The 18,532-nt window shown below is 44.3% G+C and overlaps 1 protein-coding gene across 1 annotated transcript in view; it reads left to right on the top strand.

The window, feature by feature from the left end:
- emilin1a (elastin microfibril interfacer 1a) overlaps window positions 1-17,118 on the top strand; it is a 26,087-nt gene extending 8,969 nt beyond the window's left edge. The window contains exons 2-12 of the mRNA XM_083791016.1: window positions 4,106-4,222; window positions 6,668-6,885; window positions 7,513-7,612; window positions 9,387-9,495; window positions 9,740-9,907; window positions 11,014-12,297; window positions 12,948-13,362; window positions 13,909-14,034; window positions 14,592-14,609; window positions 14,731-14,865; window positions 15,226-17,118. Coding sequence (XP_083647142.1) covers window positions 4,106-4,222; window positions 6,668-6,885; window positions 7,513-7,612; window positions 9,387-9,495; window positions 9,740-9,907; window positions 11,014-12,297; window positions 12,948-13,362; window positions 13,909-14,034; window positions 14,592-14,609; window positions 14,731-14,865; window positions 15,226-15,545 — 3,010 coding nt within the window. The 3' untranslated portion in view covers window positions 15,546-17,118. The remainder of the gene's footprint in view (window positions 1-4,105; window positions 4,223-6,667; window positions 6,886-7,512; window positions 7,613-9,386; window positions 9,496-9,739; window positions 9,908-11,013; window positions 12,298-12,947; window positions 13,363-13,908; window positions 14,035-14,591; window positions 14,610-14,730; window positions 14,866-15,225) is intronic.
- The last annotated feature ends 1,414 nt before the right edge of the window (window positions 17,119-18,532 follow it).

Consider the following 18,532-nt stretch of genomic DNA (forward strand, 5'->3'; position numbering starts at 1 on the left):
CCCGGGTCTCGGTTCTCAAGTCCGAGTTCAAGTTCAGACGTCCTGAATTCCATTAAGTGCATCGTAACTCAGCGCACCACAACATGACAGTAAAATGATACATAACACAACAACGCAACATTGAGACACATCCATTGTGACAGTGTGGTCACACAACGTCATGTGATTGCAATGCATCAATCACTGTGAAAGACAAAGTCAAGAGACAGCGCTGAAAACCTTGGAATATCACGGCTATTCATGTTTCAATCCTTAGGGCTGTATTTTGCGTGTCATAAGTACCAGGTCTTATTACTTGACTTAAGACCTGGAGGCGTGATCAATGCTATTCTGAGTGGCCAAAGAGCATTGACCACACCTCCAGGTCTTAAGTTAAGTAATAAGACGTGGTACTTAAGACACGCAAAATACAGCCCTCAGTATCAAAGTTGTCCACAACACAACACGATAGTACAACACTGTGTAACGTATAGTCACATAGCAAAATGCAGTGAAAAGCCTAAAGTTAAAGCACCATTTCACCCCTTGTGCAACCAGATCTTATTTTAATTATGTTTAATCCTGGGCATTTTATGTGTGTACTTTGTGTCTTTAGATATTATAGTAATGGTGCCATGTTCATGACGAAATTGTCTCAAGAAAATGTGATCTCACTTCCTTCCTGGACTACAAGTCACACCTCCACCCAGCCTCCACAAGGAGGGGTAGTGCACCAATGCATTATGGTCATTGTAGTAATCCAGCAATCCAGTAAAACCCTAGTCATTATTTTTCTGGCCTTAGAGTGCAAATTTCAAATTGTGTTACTGTTATCTAGCGAGCCTACTACAACTAAAAATACTATTAACATTGAGTGACTGCAGTTTCTTCCAGCGGTGGCTGAAATGTCCCCTTAAGTACCTCACTTACACACACTGTTATAAAACAGCATAACAGTCCAACGTACTGTAGCACGGCATGTAAACACAGTGTGACACCAAACCAATCAGCTGTTGTACCCATAGTATAAATAACAACACTATGCAACACACTAATGTAGCTGCAATGATGGCTTGAACAGGCACTGTGGATGATGAGCACAGGAGGACAAAGGCAGCACTGTTTCCATTCATCAACACCAGTTAATCTAAGATGTATTGTGGCTCAGAGTTATGCTCTGAAACCCCCCCCCCCCCCCCTCCCAAGTCCCCCGCATAACACACCAGATCAAAGCACTTCACTACTTCACTTCACAGATGAGTACAACATGGCAGTCCCTCCGGTGCAACAAAGCACAGCAAAGCTCAAGCACACTGCGATGCAATTGTTATTGGAACAGGGCACTGATTGGATGCACCAGGACTGTCTGGTCCAGGCCAAGACGTCTGCTCACATCCAAACCAAATCTTGGGTTGAGTTCGACTCAAACCCACAGAAATTTTGAACGAGCTTCAAGTATATCGTAAGTAACAGGATATGTTGAGAACACAAGTATTCAACAGAGATTTTGCCACAAACTCTTTGCCTACAAACCATACAGGACCACGACGACATCACTTAGGATTGTGAAAATATAATAATGTATTTATCATATGAGAGTAGAAGCCTTCCCTATTGTATATATACTCTAACACTGGTTCCCCTCAAGGACCCACAGGGGTCCCTGAGGGGGTTCCAGCATGAGGAACAGTTTAAACACTTATAAGCCTGTTTTATTTTGCTTCTCTTTTAGAAACGCTTTGACAAATGTTGACGAATCTCTTATTCGGTCCCCGCACAAAATATTTCCAAATGGGGGTTCAGCCAAATACATCAGCAGCACGATCAGAGTGCCAATATTTTCTTATATTTTATACTTAAACTTATAAAATGTTTATTTCATAAGTTAAACTGTGTTTGCTGTGTCTTGTTTTAATACTGACCTAGATTGACCTACATATAAAATGTTCCACCCACTAATCAAACGTTTGTAAGAATCTATGTGAATATAATATGGCCTTTAAGAGCGAACTGGTACAAATGAATGAAACTCTGTTAATTGTGGGTGAACAAATACGTTGGACTCACTAATATTCACTACATTTCTTTCCCCCACTTTATGAGTAGAAATTCCCCCAAGCTCAATAAAGGACTTTTATGATGGAGTGTGACAGATACTCATATTCCCTGCCATGTACAGTACAGCACAGTAGCCACGGGATGAACAGGTCACAGGGAGGAGAGGAGAAACCATAGTGAACTCAATGTGTCAGTCAGACAAGCCCTGGAATGAAGTACGGCGATTAACGTCTAGGGAGAGGCTTTGTGTGTGTGCGTGCGTGCGTGAGTGCGTGAGTGCGTGCGTGCACATGTGTGTGAGAGAAAGAGAGAGATAGATTCAGAGGGAGACAGATGATAGAATGAGTGTGAAAGTGTGATACAGGAACTTATAAAGAGAGAGCACAGGAAGACAAGACAGACAGACAGACAGACAGACAGACAGACAGACAGACAGACAGACAGACAGACAGACAAGACAGACAAGACAGACAAGACAGACGGACGGACGGACGGACGGACGGACGGACAGACGGACAGACGGACAGACGGAAAGACGGAAGGGAACTTGCTGATGGAAACTCCTGCGTATATGAGTGAAGCTCTGGTGCATTCCATCTGAAATCTCTGATCCCTCCAGAGGAGTTCTGTTTGGCTGAACCCTGGGCTGACACTAATTGGCTGTAATAACCAGCAGGGAAATAGTGGTCGAGTGGGGTGGGGGGGGTGAATAGTTTGACGATATGAAAATGATGATGGAGGAAGACTGTCTTGTCCGGGGCGAAAGACAGAAGGACGCCGTTTTCTTGAGTCTATCTGGACTGCCATCAGCGCTGATTTCTGAGCTCGGCTGTGCAGCAGGACAGTGAGCTTGTAAATCTGCTATTTTTGGTGCGAGGCACAGGCACACAATTTAGAATAAATGTGTGTGTGCACGCTTGCATGTGTGGCTGGCTGCGTGCACACTTGAATGGGTCATTGAGACTCAGCAAATGACTAAAACTAAAGAACATTGTGTGTTATAGAGGCAGAGTGCTGATGTGTGATTGTTTGCGCGCGCGTGTGTGTGTGCGTGCGCACGTGCGTTTGCGTGCACTTGCGCGAGTGTGTGTGTGTGGGCTGTTACAGTATGTTTGCCTTTTCCCACATGTGAACCTGAGTGGACTGTAATAGTAGAACTGATCTGAATGTTATTATTATTATTGAGCTATTTTGGAATACGACTCAACTGCCAATAGTAATACTATGACTCATTTATTATCTTCAGCTGGTTACATAATGTGCGTGCGTGCGTGCGTGTGTGCGTGTGTGCGACTGCGTGTGTGCGTGCGTTGAATTACTATACTTGTGAGTATAGTGGAATTGTGCTGTTCCTCAGAAGACAAGTTGTTGTTTTATGGATAAAACAAAGGCATGAAGAGATCAGGTCAAGGGGTTAGAGTTATGGCTGATTTACGTTGCCTGATTGACACACCGTTGTCATGCAACAAAAATACAGTAGTTGCTCTACATCAGTGGTTCTCAAAGTGCAGAGGCGCTGAGGAATAATTTTAATTGATATTTGGAATTCATCAATATGACTTCAGTTTAACAACATAAACCATCTACATGAGAAAAAGAGGTTGCGCATCAGCAATGGTTTTCAGTGGAGAGCCAAACCTAAATCCAGTATACATAAAAAAAAAATGAATTAGAAAAATTCCAAAAAGGTAGCACAAGCGGTGGACAAAGTACTCACATTTCCATTTCTTTATTGGCAAATAAACCGTCTTCACTTAGTAAGATGGACCACCAAACCTCCTCGACAAAAATAGGCGATCTAGATCTGCTATTTTTGGTGAAAGTTCCCCCCAGAATAGGGATGCTGGGGATCAACTAGGGTTAAATGTCAAGTATATGAAGTTATGCCAAGGTGCCTTGGATGAAAAAGGTATTTACAGGGGTGACCTGAGACTAAAAAGATTGAGAACCACCGCTCTGCAAGGTCATATAAAAATAAACATTCTGTGTGTGTGTGTGTGTGTGTGTGTGTGTGTGTGTGTGTGTGTGTGTGTGTGTGTGTGTGTGTGTGTGCGTGCTGCTTTGACAGGAACTGGTGTGCGTACGTGGTGACACGCACCATCAGCTGTGTGATGGAGGACGGAGTGGAGACGTACGTGAAGCCTGACTACCAGCGCTGTGCCTGGGGACAGTGTCCCAGAGTGGCGTAAGTATGCACACGCACGCACGCACTACATGGCAGAGGAAATTCTCTCTCTCCAGTTTAATATTTTCGTCTTTCTCCACCCTCTGAATGAAGTCGTCTTTCCTTCCTCTCTGCCTTAATAACAATTTATTTCTCCTCCTTTCCAATCCTCTCTCTCTATCTATCTCTCTCTCTCTCTCTCTCACACAATATACAGAACAAGGGATTTCTGGCTATCTAATCTAATTCATCTCGTCTCATCTAGAGGTTCCACAACTGTTTTAAAATTTTAGCTTTAATTTCATAATGGAAACTTAATGGGCTGTGACTGTGCTGAAACATTGCCATACCAAATAATTTGCCATAGACACGTCATAGATGGCTGCCTTTTTATGACTGATGTCCCAGTCTGGACTCTTGTCAAATAATCTTTGGCACTGCTTGCTTGGCCTCTCCCATAAACTGTGGAAGTCAATCATAGCCAATCAGCAGCCTGAATATGATGAACTGGAGCCCCTTTCATCAGACTTAGATGTAGGCGGCCTGTCAGCCAGCTCCATATACAGTATGGAGTTCTAAGCCTATCATCAAGCTCCATATACGGAGTTTTAAGTTGTACCCAAATATGAGTTCCATATGATGTCAGTGTGGCAACAGGACAGTGACTCACTCAAACTCAGTTGGTAAGGGCTCACAATGGCCACTGCGGCTGCAGTGACGGATTCTGTTGTGTCTGACAACAGTGATGACAGTGTCATCCCGTGTATATCCCGGCCCAAGTATAGAGTGTAGAGGAGTGACAGTTATCCAAATGCAGAGAGACATGCGAGACAAGAGAAGGGAGTCCGAGTCAAACCTGGGACCTCACACTTTCTAGGAGCACATGGTCTGTGCAATATCTGGCTGAGCCGCCCACCAGGCACCCTTTTTCTTCAATAGGTTATCTTATTTACAACGTTTGTAGTGTTTTAGCCACGTCTGCCATGTTGATCCCCTTCGACCAGAGCAGGGGGCCTTGGCATAAACCTGGGCTATGTTAAGAATGGACACATCAGGGGTTCCAGGCACCACAGTCTAGCCGCCTGTCAAAACAACCTCTGCTTCTCTTTCTATTTAGCTTCAGTCTTTCTTTCTTCTTACTATCCCCCTTCTCTGCAATCTGTCTTGGTTTGGCCTCCTCTTCGGAGGAAGCTGGCTCACTTTTTCACACGCTCGCAAGCTTGGAAGTCAGAGTATTTTCTGAGGCACAACAAAAGGATCCACATGAGATGGAGTGTAGCCTCAAATGTGGTTGGGTTCACAGCAAAATGTGAAGTGTTAATTTAACTATGAAAGTAAAAATGGACCGTAATACAATTTCAGAGTTAAATTAAAACTCAGGACATTACTGCCTTGCAGAACTTTTAAAGTTTATAGCACTTGTTAACGTGCCTAGGAATTTGCTATGAATCTTCATTAAGACTTCCGACCACAGGCACTTTATTGCATTGTTACTTCAAGCGTGTGTCTGTTCGGCCACAGAGCTGGATAACACATTAAAAGAAGCAATCACGAACCTGTCCTGAACCGCCAAGTGAAATGTTTTTCATGGACTGACTTTTGGATAACATATCAGGAATAATATTTTAAAGAAGGCAGAAGTCATATGAACTAAACCTCACCCGCCAGTCACATCAGTATATGATCACTGCTTCCTCTGTGCTGCAATGCACTGTCCATCCATCCATCCTTCCTTCCTTCCTTCCATCCTTCCATCCTTCCATCCTTCCATCCTTCCTTCCTTCCTTCCTTCCTTCCTTCCTTCCTTCCTTCCTTCCTTCACCAGGGGTTCTCATCTTTCTGGGCTGGCGACCTGCCTCCCAAAAACTTGACCAAGTCACACAACCCCCGTCCTGCATGACTCACTGACCTAACAACAAACAAACTAAACTAAACAAACATGTGTGCGTGTAGTCAGTCACACACTCACCAAACACTGTGTGCACTGCTGCAGCCGCTGCACGCATACTGCTAGGCCAATTAAAATAGGCATGGCAAGGTTTTGCTAAGAGGAGTAATATAATATTACACTTGTACTGACAGCATCTGAGAGGAAGCTGGCACCTCTTCTCGCAGCTCCAGTAGCCAGCCCAGGGGCCACCCATGTTTGGTGTGGAAATAAATACCTCTTCATTTTCACTGGCGTTAAGCTTTTGTGCGTTAACGTTTCAACCCTAGCGGGTCTTCATCAGACCTGATGCTGATCGATTTCAGAACATGGCAGGTGAATCAGTATCACTAGTAAAAAGTCGTTGAGTGAGTCTTCCCTGCTGCAAATTAAATAAAGGCTTTATAAAGTATTGTGTTATGATTGCATTAGACGTACAATCATCAGATTGCTTTTATATGACCTGTGGTTTATAAAGCATTATAGACATGGGATACGTGTTCACTGTCGCCTGTGCTTCCCTTCACTGTCGCCTGTAGGTACCGAACCTACAGGAGGCCCAGGTACAAGGTGGCGTACAAGATGGTGACGGAGATGGAGTGGAAGTGTTGCCACGGCTACTCGGGCGATGACTGCCACGACGGGCCGCGGACGGGCATCACGGGGGACGCCCAGGTGGACGCCGGGAGACCCCGTGTCACGCACACTGGCTACAACACAGGAGGGGACGGGCAGAGAGGACACGGAGGAGCAGGAGGTACTGTGGGGACATTCAAACAATAATAATATACTCCAATGTGGCTTTAGCATGAAAAGATAAACAAGATGTTGGTTTCATTTACCCGTCTGAATGAAGTTATTATATTTTAATACTGTGTTAATTCATGCGTATGATGCAGAGGTGTTGATCTGGGATCGGTGATATGAAGAATGGATATTACTAACAATTGATCTTTAATAAGACAATTATTGAGTTGCTCTCCTGAATGCTGAGTAGTACAGTACATTGAGAAACAACACAGTCTATTGTTCCTGTGTGAAAATCTGGAACAGTCCATGATATAAAGTCTAATGCGCTTATTACACACACTCCTGCATGCTGTGTACTGAGCATTCACATAACGATTGAAATGTTTCCCAACCAATCAAGACGTACTCAATGTATCCAGTGAGTCACCTAAACATCTCCCAAAAAGTGTCCCTAGTTCTTTTATGGAAGTACGAAATAAATGTTCAAGTTAATGATGTTTAAATAAATATGCGGTGGATAGGCCTAGATTATAGTCAGAGAGAATTCAGCCAGCTGCGTTGTGTCATTAATTGGCTGTTACTTGGAAGAGACTGAATGGTGAAGGTATAACCCTAACACTTCTCTTTTCTCAAGGTGACAACGATAAGATAAGACAGCTGGAGGAGAAGATCCGGAGTCTAAGCAAAGATCTCCACACCATGCAGTCAACCATACATGGCATCAATGACAGACTGTAGGTGCACCAATTTTCCGTTGCTGTAATGTTATCCATTTTCTTTTTCATACCATTATCGTATTAAGGACACAACACTACATTTATTCTGCATCTGATCCTTGTTAAATCCTCTCTCCCCATCTTCTATTATGAAGAAAGAAGCAATTCTGGCTGGGATACACTGACATTATGCGGACAGTGGAGCATTTCAGTATGCACATTCCTGCTTACTGTTGCTTTTCACCAGTCAGCGCGAGGCCATTTCCCGTGATCAGCATCTTCTGCTCATTCCATAGGGGCATTTGTGATGAGCATATGAATAATATATTATTAACGTATTATTGCATATTTTTAAGTGGTGCAACCACTTCCTTAAGTGACTATGTGTGTGTGTGGGTGGGTGTGTGGGTGTGTGGGTGGGTGGCTGGCTGGGTGCGTCTGAGCACGAAAACAGCATGGTTGTTTTTCACCACCTGTGCGCAACCTAACACACACACACAAACACGCACATATTAACTGTATATATGGTGATTTTGGGTGTGCCAGTATAGTACAGTGACAGTACAGTACAGTAGTAGAGGGTACAGTAGAGGGACGCCCACACGGTAACTCTGTCATTTCTCAACCGTTTCGGACGCGGGACAGATCGCCGGAATCGGGCCGGCGCCCTGGGTGCGTTCCTGTGGGTCTGGAACCCCCCCCCCCCCCCCCCCGGGGACACCCACACGGAGTTGCACCACTTGCTTCACACGGGTGTGATTTTTTTATTATCTGTACTTGGTGAATTAACCACTTAAACTTGTGGCAGATCTACAAGGTAACAAGACTACTCTCCCCGTTTCTGTTTTCCTCCCAGAATTTTCCCCAGTGAGGGGTGGGAGAGGCTGGACAGCAGACGGCTGGACTTTGAATTTCTCTAACTATAAACTTTCATGACAGCAGAACAGCCTAAGTACAAATATAATTTATGAAAAGCTACTACAGTGAAGTCTGTTCACAGAAGTTGTTGTAGGATATGTGGGGATTATCTGACGAGGTACCATTTGAGGGGGCAAAACCTTACATATACTAAATAATACTACATTGTTTATAGGTTCAATATAAGTCAAATAATATAGCCTTTCCACAGGAGTATCTTTTTATATTTTTCCAAAAAGAATACAAACACCCAATAGCATATTACAAAGTTATCCCCCTCACTGGGGAAAATTCCGGGAGGAAAAACGGGCAAGCACCGGGGCGAGTAGTCCAGTATTCATCTACAAGATCACAACATGTCTCGATGTGATACTTTACTCAAATTTGACAGAGCAACTTTCACTTGTACTCAAGTACTGGAGTTCAGTACTTTGTCCACCACTGCTTAAAGCATCATCAACCCTTACGTAAGACAGCTGGTATCAGCTACTGTACACTCCTGGGTTTTGTGTGTATGTACTGCAGAGTATAAAAACACTCAGTGTCCTGGGAGTTTTGCTCAGTCGAGGAACATATATTTTTTCTCCACACCTCAAAATCCAATTTCTCTAATCCCTACAGATTCTTATCAGCTCCTCATGCTTCCTTCTCAAATAACATTCCCTGTTTTTTTTTTTTAGCTTTTTTCCCAATTTCAGAGGGATGGCAACCATTTACTTACCCACAGTCCCCTGTTGTTGGCACAAAGTGTTAAATACATACACCCCACATGTTTACCGTAGAGCTCAGTCAATGTTAGGAAAAACAATTAAGACACCCCCCTCCCCCCCTTCTCTCTCTCTCTTCCCCCTTCAATCCCTCCCCTTGTGTTTAGGCCCAGCCTGAATGGAGCCACTGTGCCTTCAGACGCAGCTCAGCCACACATGAAAGAGACAATAAACAGCATCCAGACCAGACTGGACCAGCTCTACAACACAACACAGGTAAAGAACCAATCGATCGATCGATCAGTCTATCGATCGATCGACTGATCAATCAGTCAACCGATCGATCGACTGATCAATCAGTCAGACAGTCAGTCAGTCAGTCAGTCAGTCTAGCTACTACATGTTTATCTACCTACAGTACAGTATCTACCCACCATCTATGATAAAAAATAAAACAAGTACTTCAATCATTCAAATTCACTCACTCATTCACTCACTCAGTTTCCGCTCCGTCCGTCAGGTCCATGACCAGACCCTGGTGAACATCAACAACCACCTGGGTAATGGGAACGGAGGGGGCAACGAGCTGGACGGAGTGGCCCGGGGTGGAGGTCAGATCCACACTCTGAAGGAGGACATCCTCAGAGAGCTGGAGACCAGGGTGTCTCTGTCCTGCTCTGCCTGCCAGGTCAGCCTCAATAGCTCACATTATTGTCTCCACCAGGCCGAAGGCATGGGGGGAGAGTATGTTTTGCACTCCGTCCGTCCGTGTGTGTGTCCGTCCGTCCGTGTGTGTGTGTGTGTGTGTGTGTGTGTGTGTGTGTGTGTGTGTGTGTGTGTGTGTGTGTGTGTGTGTGTGTGTGTGTGTGTGTGTGTGTGTGTGTGTGTGTGTGTGTGTGTGTGTGTGTCTGTGAGCAGCTAATCTCGGCCACCGTTAACCCGGTCGATGCCAAATTTTGCACACACACTCCCTGGATGCCAACGATGAACCTCTGCCCCAAACTTTCCAGAACGGCCTGTTATAGCGCCACCAGGAGGCCGCTTTGTGCAAAACAAGTTTTTGCACAGTACACCTACAGATTTTGTCCAAACATCACGCAAATTGGTACACAGTCTCTCTAGAGCCATTCAACGAAACCGGTCTTTCAGATTTCTCAGACTCCATCCTGATTTACTTTTGTTGCCCTTTTATCCAACCACCAGATGAAGGCAAGCTGCAATGTCCTACATTCCTATCCTGGTGGAGACCTGTGCCCAGAAGGGCACTTTTTCTAGTTTAGTGTGTGTCACAGTGTGTGTGTGTGTGTGTGTGTGTGTGTGTGTGTGTGTGTGTGTGTGTGTGTGTGTGTGTGTGTGTGTGTGGATCCACTTGTGTTATACTGTTTAACAGCTATGGATCAACATGTACAGTATATCTACTTGCAGGCGTAAAATATCTTTCTTGAAAATCCAACATAGGCCTAACACTTCCCAATGTTTGTCAAGAAAATATCCTTGTGTAAAAATGACACATTTTATGTTTTATGCTTTTGAAGCTGTAAAGATATTTTTGAGGGCTTCTTCTGCCTTCATTGATAGAAATAGTAGACTGACAGGAAACGAAGAGAGAGAGATGGGGAGTCGAACGCGCGCCACGCTGTCAGGTGCGCCAGCCGTCCGGGCCCTTGACGTTTCCTTTTAATAAGTGCTGCTTTTATTACCTCACTTTTTATTTCCTTGCCTCTACAGTGTGTTCTGCCGTTTTGCACAAATAATAATAATAAAAACATGCCATTAATATGTGCTTGGTCTCAGGCAGGTGTGGAGGACCTGAGGCGTCAGCAGCAGGAGGACAGGGAGAGGATCAGAGCCCTGGAGAAACTGCTGAGCTCCATGGACCAGAACTTAAGACAGGGCCTAGAGATCAGCCGCAGAGAGACGGAACGCTCGCAGCAATGCTGCAGCACGGTCACTCAGCTCCAGAAGAAACTGACCGACCTGGAAGTCCGCATCGGTTCCACGTCAAGCGGCTTCGACATCATCAAAGGGCGCCTGGACAAGGAGCTGACCGGGGCGGGAGGCGGGGGAGGAAAGGGAAGAGTGACGGAGGACAAGCTGAACGGCAGGCTGAGAGAAGTGGAGAAGAGGCTGAACAACACCATGAGGAAGGCGGAGCAGCGGTGCGCCAACACCGGGAACAACGTGAAGGACGCCGTGCAGAGAGAGGTCACTCAGATGCGCAACATGGTCCTCACCCGGCTGGACGACCACAGCTTCAAGATAGGAAAGGTGGAGCTGGACGTGGCCGTTCTGGGAGACACGGTCACGGACCACAGCAGGCGCTTGGGCCAGCTGGAGAACGTTACAACCGTCCTCGACGAAAGGTTAACGTCGGTCACTAAAATGTGCTCGGAGACCTGCGGGCCCAACGGCAAAGGCCGCAAGACTGAAGACACGGTCAAAACATTAGAATGGAGGGTTGTCACCAACCAAGAGGACATCCAGAAGTTCGACACCAGGTTGAAGGACCTGTCCGTCTCCGGGGACTCACTGATAGACAGAGTATTCAACCTGGCAGAAGACATCAGGAAGATAAAGGTCGTGACGGGAGAGAACGGTGAACACTTCAACCGGATCGTCACCGAGGTGGAAACGCTGGGCCGTGACGTCGACGACTGCTCGATATGCAGCGGCGTAGAAGAAGACTTGCGAGCGTTTACCAACTCCACCAACAGCGCCCTGGGCAAGTGCCAGACGGAGCTCACGGACCTGCGCAGGAGAGTCGACTCGGACGAGTCCGTCTGCTCTCAGGTATGCTCCAACCTTCAAGAGGAAGTAGGGAGACTCCGAGAGGAAGTGGAGGAGTGCACCGGGCAGTGTAAGAAAAACATCAACGACCTGAATAAGCAACTGGAGGGTCACAGTGTCCACAGTGGGAGGTTAGGAGGGGAACTGAAGTCCCTCCAGGGACAGTTGTCAGGGGTCACGGTTACCTTCAACTCCATAAATGACACACTGAAGGGGCTGGGAAGGACCGTACATCGACATGGCAACACCCTGACTGATCTGACCCGCAAGAAGGACAACATCATCTCTCAGGTGAGGGTCACACTACTGCTAGTCTGCTACTACTGATAATAATAGTGATAATAAAAGTACATGATGTAGCAAGCTTTCGTTATTCTGTCATATGTGTACACAGTATATTGTCTACAATGTTGGTTTTCACGATTAAATACAATATTATTATTATCTTAGCCTTAGATATGAAAATATCGAAGGCAAGGAAAGGCAAGCTTGAATTACCTTGGATAAGTTTCCCTTCCATAACATTTCACATCAAAATAAATAACACCGGCCCAGGCCGTAGCGTAACGGTCTGGGCACCGGACTGGTGATCCAGTCGCGGTGTGCCGCGGGTTCGACTCCCGGACCCGACACGGCCTTTCCCGCCTGTCATCCCCCCATCTCTCTCCCGTTTCCTGTCAGCCTACTTTCTATCCCTTAAAAAATCAATAAAAGGCGTAAGCCGCAAAAGAATATCTTAAAAAAAAAAATAATAATAATAACACCAGTGATGGGGGGGAGGAGGTTATTTCGTATAGTATGTGTATTTAGAAATTATGTTTATATTTTAATTTCCCACAGGAAAAATCCCACTGAGCTTTCTTAACTGTACTGTACATTTTAAGATTATATTCAGTATACATAACATTTCACACACATTTAAAAAGCATATCCCCCAAAAGGTGGACAAGATCCAGAGAGAGCTGACGGACCACATCGACAACTCCGAGCTTCGCTTTGGCAGCCTGGGCGGGGAGATACAAACCATCACCAGCAACTATGTCAAGGAGGTGGGCGAGTGCCGGCGATCCAGTGACGGCCTGGAGAGAAGGATCTCCAAGATGGAGGGCGTGTGTGGACGGCTGGACTCCGTTTCTGAGAGTCTGCAAAAGATTAGGGAGGGCCTGAACCGCCATGTTTCGGGCCTGTGGGTCTGCGTTAATGGACTCAACGCAACGGTTACGGCCCACACTGATGCCATTGACACTATCCAGACTGTCGAGCTGGAGAACGTCCACTACAGGCTAGACACGCTGAACACGTCGGTTCTGGAAGTGGTCAAAGAGTTCCACAGTTTCACTGAGCAGGACTTCACGGGTGAGATGCCGAGACAGCATGTTCTTGTTTTTATTGTTTGACAGTTATTCACAAAATCTGTGGCAGGGCGCATGAATTAAACATACTTGTAGTCTACACATGATAAACGTGAATGTTCTGGTGTATCTGAACGGAATGTCATGGGTGAGTCTCAGTAACAGAAGGGCATGGGATCTGAATTTAAGACATGGGACACTGCTTGAGAATTTTCAAGATGGGAGGCAAGGTCAGGCCATGTGAAGAAACAGACCAAAGGAAGGATCCGACATGTCTTGCCTGGTGATTAACTGTTGTCCCGCATAACATTCACTTAAAAGTCTGTTAAGTCTGCAGTCTGTCTGAAAGAGGAGTTTCAGTAAGGTTGTGGGTGAAGGGCACACCAGCTTAAATCTCTGATGTCTCTGGACATAAATGTCTTTGGTCTGCTGATTGTATTTCTAAAGAAGACAATCTTACCAAAGTGGACTTTCAGTCATTCAGTGTGCTGTGTTCCAGCTGTGCTCTCTCTACAAACATTCTCAAGGGGGTGCTTTATTTCTATTACAGGCCCGCCTGGTTTGACGGGCCCAAAGGGCGAAAGGGGCTACCAAGGTCCCGTCGGTCCGAGGGGGGCCCAAGGAAAAGACGGTCCTCAGGGCAGAGAAGGCAAGAGGGGACCAGTGGGACCCCCAGGTAAAGATCAAATAAACTAGAAGAATGTTGTATGACTGTTACTGGCATAAACTCCAAAATAAGACAGTATAATAACGGTGTGGCCTCCCTGTTCAATATGCATGTATCCATAGCAAGTTACTGGCTGAGCAGCTCATGAACGAAGCTGCTTAATTGTAATGGGGTATTCAGTGGCAGAGGCCCCCTTTACAGGGAATGTCTGAATCACATTATTCCCGCTCTGACAAACCAGCCATGGTGGTCATGTTGACTGGCACGGTGACGTCACCATGGAGAAAAAGGGAAACAATGAGCTGTGATGCTGAAACATTTTAAGATTCTCAATGATTCTCAGTACAATAACATTTGAAGGGGTCATTTGATTCAAAGTTGTTATCAACCATATTGCTCATTTGAGCTTTAGATAAACCACCATAATCTTCTGTGGTTCAGTTACTTTAAGATTATGCTCTGTGATACTTCAACACAAGGAGCGATGACACAATATGAATAATAAAACTAAATTTGCATCTCTCAGTGAACCTGTTCTTATATTATCTCTCTCTCTTACATTACAGGTCTCAGAGGCGAAGAGGGTATGTGTTATTATTATAATTGAAGATAAAAGAAGCAGTTGATCTTTCATTTATTTATTTCAAGTAAAATCAACCTCTGCCCTTCCCTTACACTACTTCTGTAATTGTTTCTGTGAATTAGGTCCGGCAGGGTCAGACGCCCACGTGCCACGTCTCTCATTCTCTGCTGCCCTCACTCGCCCCATGGGAAGCCCAGGAACTATCCTCTTCAACCACATATTTGTCAATGAAAATAATGTCTATAACCCGCGAACAGGTGAGGTTTGGGCCCAATTGAACATTTAAGGAGGTCCTTGTGAATGTCCGCCATCACCAGAGTTTCTCATCCCCTCCTTTCTTAACTTGAATCTAAAAAAACCTTAATGTCAGGGATTATAATCCAGCACATGAACTGTATTATTTGTCATAGAAGTAATCAAATATTGTGCATGCATTCTTTATAGATTTGTGTTCTGTTGTGTCGCTTAGTTGTTTATGGCTTTCCTAGGCTTCCCTCAGTGACATGGCCTCTCATTCTAGATTATAAACCATTGTCATACAGTACAACTGTCCGTGACAACCTACTGTAACTTCAAGCACCTCCCTGACATCCTTGTGACTCATGTCTTTCCTCCAGGGCATTTCACAGCACCAGTTAGTGGCAAGTACTTCTTCAGCGCTACGCTGACAGGCCACAAGAACGTGAAAATTGAAGCAGTGCTGTCCAAGTCCAACATCGGCGTGGCCCGCGGAGACTCGGCTGGGTACCAGCCAGAGGGGCTGGAGAAACCCATGGCAGAGGCTCGACACACCCCAGGGGCCCTGTCTGTCTTTAACATCATCCTGCCCATGAAGCAAGGAGACACCGTTTGCATTGACCTCGTCACTGGAAAGTTGGCACACTCCTCAGAACCTTTGACCATCTTCAGTGGAATGCTGCTATATGAGACTGTCTGATTGGATGCAATCTCAGTGCGATTGGTCTGTGGGAGACAGACCATCAGTATCTGAAATTATGATTGGTCTGCCAGCCTGTCTGCAACTAAAGCCATTGGCTAGACTGTTGGGTGGACAGAAATGTGTATTTCTGCGGTCAAGACTGAAATAATTCAGCAAGGAGAGAGAATTTATATTGTACATTTAGTGCGATGAAGGAAGAACATTTTCAATCACAATGATTTCTTTGTGTTTCACAGCTTTAAGGAAAATATTAATCGGAGCAAAGAGCTATTAATTCTTTTTTTACTCTTTGACATTCAGTTGCCTTTGGAAAGAAATGCCACTGCAGGGTTCTCTCATAATGAAACAGTTTAATGTCACAGTATAAACTTGAATGTTATATAATGTAATTATTGTAGGCCAGCAGTCAGCTCTCACTTATTCATCAAAAGTTGAAGTCAAATGAATGGTATTCTTCCCTTTATAATACTCACACAATATCAGTATGGAATATTTGGAGTGGTGTTTTTCTTTTGTTCCAGTGAACGTGTTGATTGTCATTTCCGACCCTTAGCACACAGTTTATTGTCTTCATGACCACAAGCACGCTGCCCAAAATGTCATGTTGACAGAGGTCATTTTCCTTTACAACAACCAAAAAATAAATAAATGCATTCGGGGGAGCAAAGTCCAAACCACTATTCTTTTAGAGAAGGACAATGAACTTGGTGGTGCACTCGATAACAAACCACAGGATTCCACCAAACAATGAAAAGGATCATTTCTGGAACATTCCATTACCGAGTACCTCCTAAGGACATGGAGGAGGGACGTAAAACAATACAAGGAGGAATGAGGAGTCTTTCATACTCTAACAAGGGTCATCTAAACTTCTGCAGAGGATCAAGCTTTAACGTTGTGTGGCTGTTACTATCCGTCTCTTTGACAGTGGTATTTCTATTTAGAGCTATAGATAGCGAGTAATGAGGCTGCACATGCCGTCGGTGCCAAGATTCCCTCTTTTTACACACATATACACACACAAACACACACACACACACACCAGCGAGTGCGCTTCATTCAGGTCTAATTAAAATGCAGTGAGGTCAAATGAGACACTTATTGTACCCATGAACCATGGTACAAGTATGAAGAATGTTTATTGGACTGATTTGGTTCAGAGCAGAGACAAATAACTTTAAACTGTGTCATCATCACACATGTCATGTTGTGTGTGTGCTACAGTGCACTTATCGAGCAGAGTGGGTCATATATGACATCACACTGATTTTATTTTTTATTGTAATTACAAATATCAATACAGTTGGGTTTTGTTACCCTATATCTTTTACAGTGACAGAAAGACCGCTTACTTCACTCATTATATGTCTGTCAATAGGTCTGTCTTATACTGTCAACGTTGAACCAGCACACGTTTGGATGCATTGTTCACCTCTATAGAATGTAAATATTTTTTTGCCATAGTAAGTTTTTTACAACTTACCAGTTGCAATTTTTTTGTCAGGTACTGGATGTGTTTTTGTATATGTTCTACCACATGTGTGCCTCAAATACAGATTTTTACACCGTTTATCTAAGCAGTCCGAGTTTTGTCTGCATGGGTTTCATTGTGGAATTTTAATGTGTTGGATAGGTCTCGAATCGATGCAATCAATGTCATAAAGCAAACACTGCAGCTATTTGGCACCTCTGTCTACTCTAACCTCATGTGTTTATTCAACATAATCTACTGTAGGTTTAAACCAGTGGTGGAGCAGTAATGGAGTACATATACTTGAGTACTTTATTAAGTATTTGTATTTTTTGATACTTGTGACTACACTACAGATATTTTCTAAGAACGGAAAACGTACATTAGGAATTAACCATGAGCCTTATTTCAAATAATAGTGAAAATAGCTGATCTAGTTCACAATGTATTGCGACGTGTTGTGAGCTTTTTTCAATATATTTTTTATGCTAAAGTTTTTAAACAGTGCAAAAACAATTGGGGGGGAGGGAGACCACTGAATAATGAAATATAATACTTTTAATGCCTTAAAACAGCACGTGAAATCATGTCAAATATGTATACGTGCATGTGTATGTATGTATACTGTATAGGACTATCTGAATGAATAGGTTATTGTTATTGGCTTAATGGTATGTTTAATGATACAACCCCTCTGATTGATGTAGTTATCACAGACCACACCACACCCTTACCACACCTGCCTATTTTCAAGGGATTATGATTCATGATTTCACATGTTTACCATAGATTCCTGAGGAGCACATCTGTACGATTTTATGCAATTTGTTTGTTAGCCTAAACAAAAATAGCTGTTTAAAGGCACTTACAACTATTATTTTGCATTTCCTCCACAATTATCTTTGCATTGGATATTTGCATGCCTCCTTAGTAACCCCAGGACTACCCACTTTCTTTGTGTGGCAAAGTTTCAACACAGAAATACATTGAATACTCAAGTGTTTTTAAAGCCTGTACAATTGCAAAAAAAAATTGACTGAGCAACTTTCACTTAAGTAGCTGATAAATATTTGACCAGGAATAGGCTGACTCAAGTACTGGGGTTAATTGCTTTATCTATTATTTATCTAAAAGTCCTCCAAGTTCACGAGAACACACGAGAAGTGCAGACAAGAACGCATTGAGAAAGGGCCCTGATTTCATCTCGGCAGAAAGGCAATACACTTTACTTTACATTATAGCGACATCTAGTGTTGTAGGTAGTTAATGCATTATCGGGTTCATGCGGGTTCCATCAGCAATAAAGCAAGCAACCTTGAATATAACTTATATAAGCGACCTTGTCCATCGAACAATAATGGTATCGCATTCGTCCCGCATTCATTACTTCTCAATAGTAAACCCATGACCCTAGATAACCCCTTCAATGGCTGTCACTCTTCCGTCACTCACCCATACAGTCCTCACAAGAGTGTGTGTAAATTGATCTGGCAAATGGCGGTCAAGTGCAAAG

This window comes from Protomyctophum parallelum (assembly GCF_964188405.1).
Source record: "Protomyctophum parallelum genome assembly, chromosome: 19".
Classification (NCBI taxonomy): domain Eukaryota; kingdom Metazoa; phylum Chordata; class Actinopteri; order Myctophiformes; family Myctophidae; genus Protomyctophum; species Protomyctophum parallelum.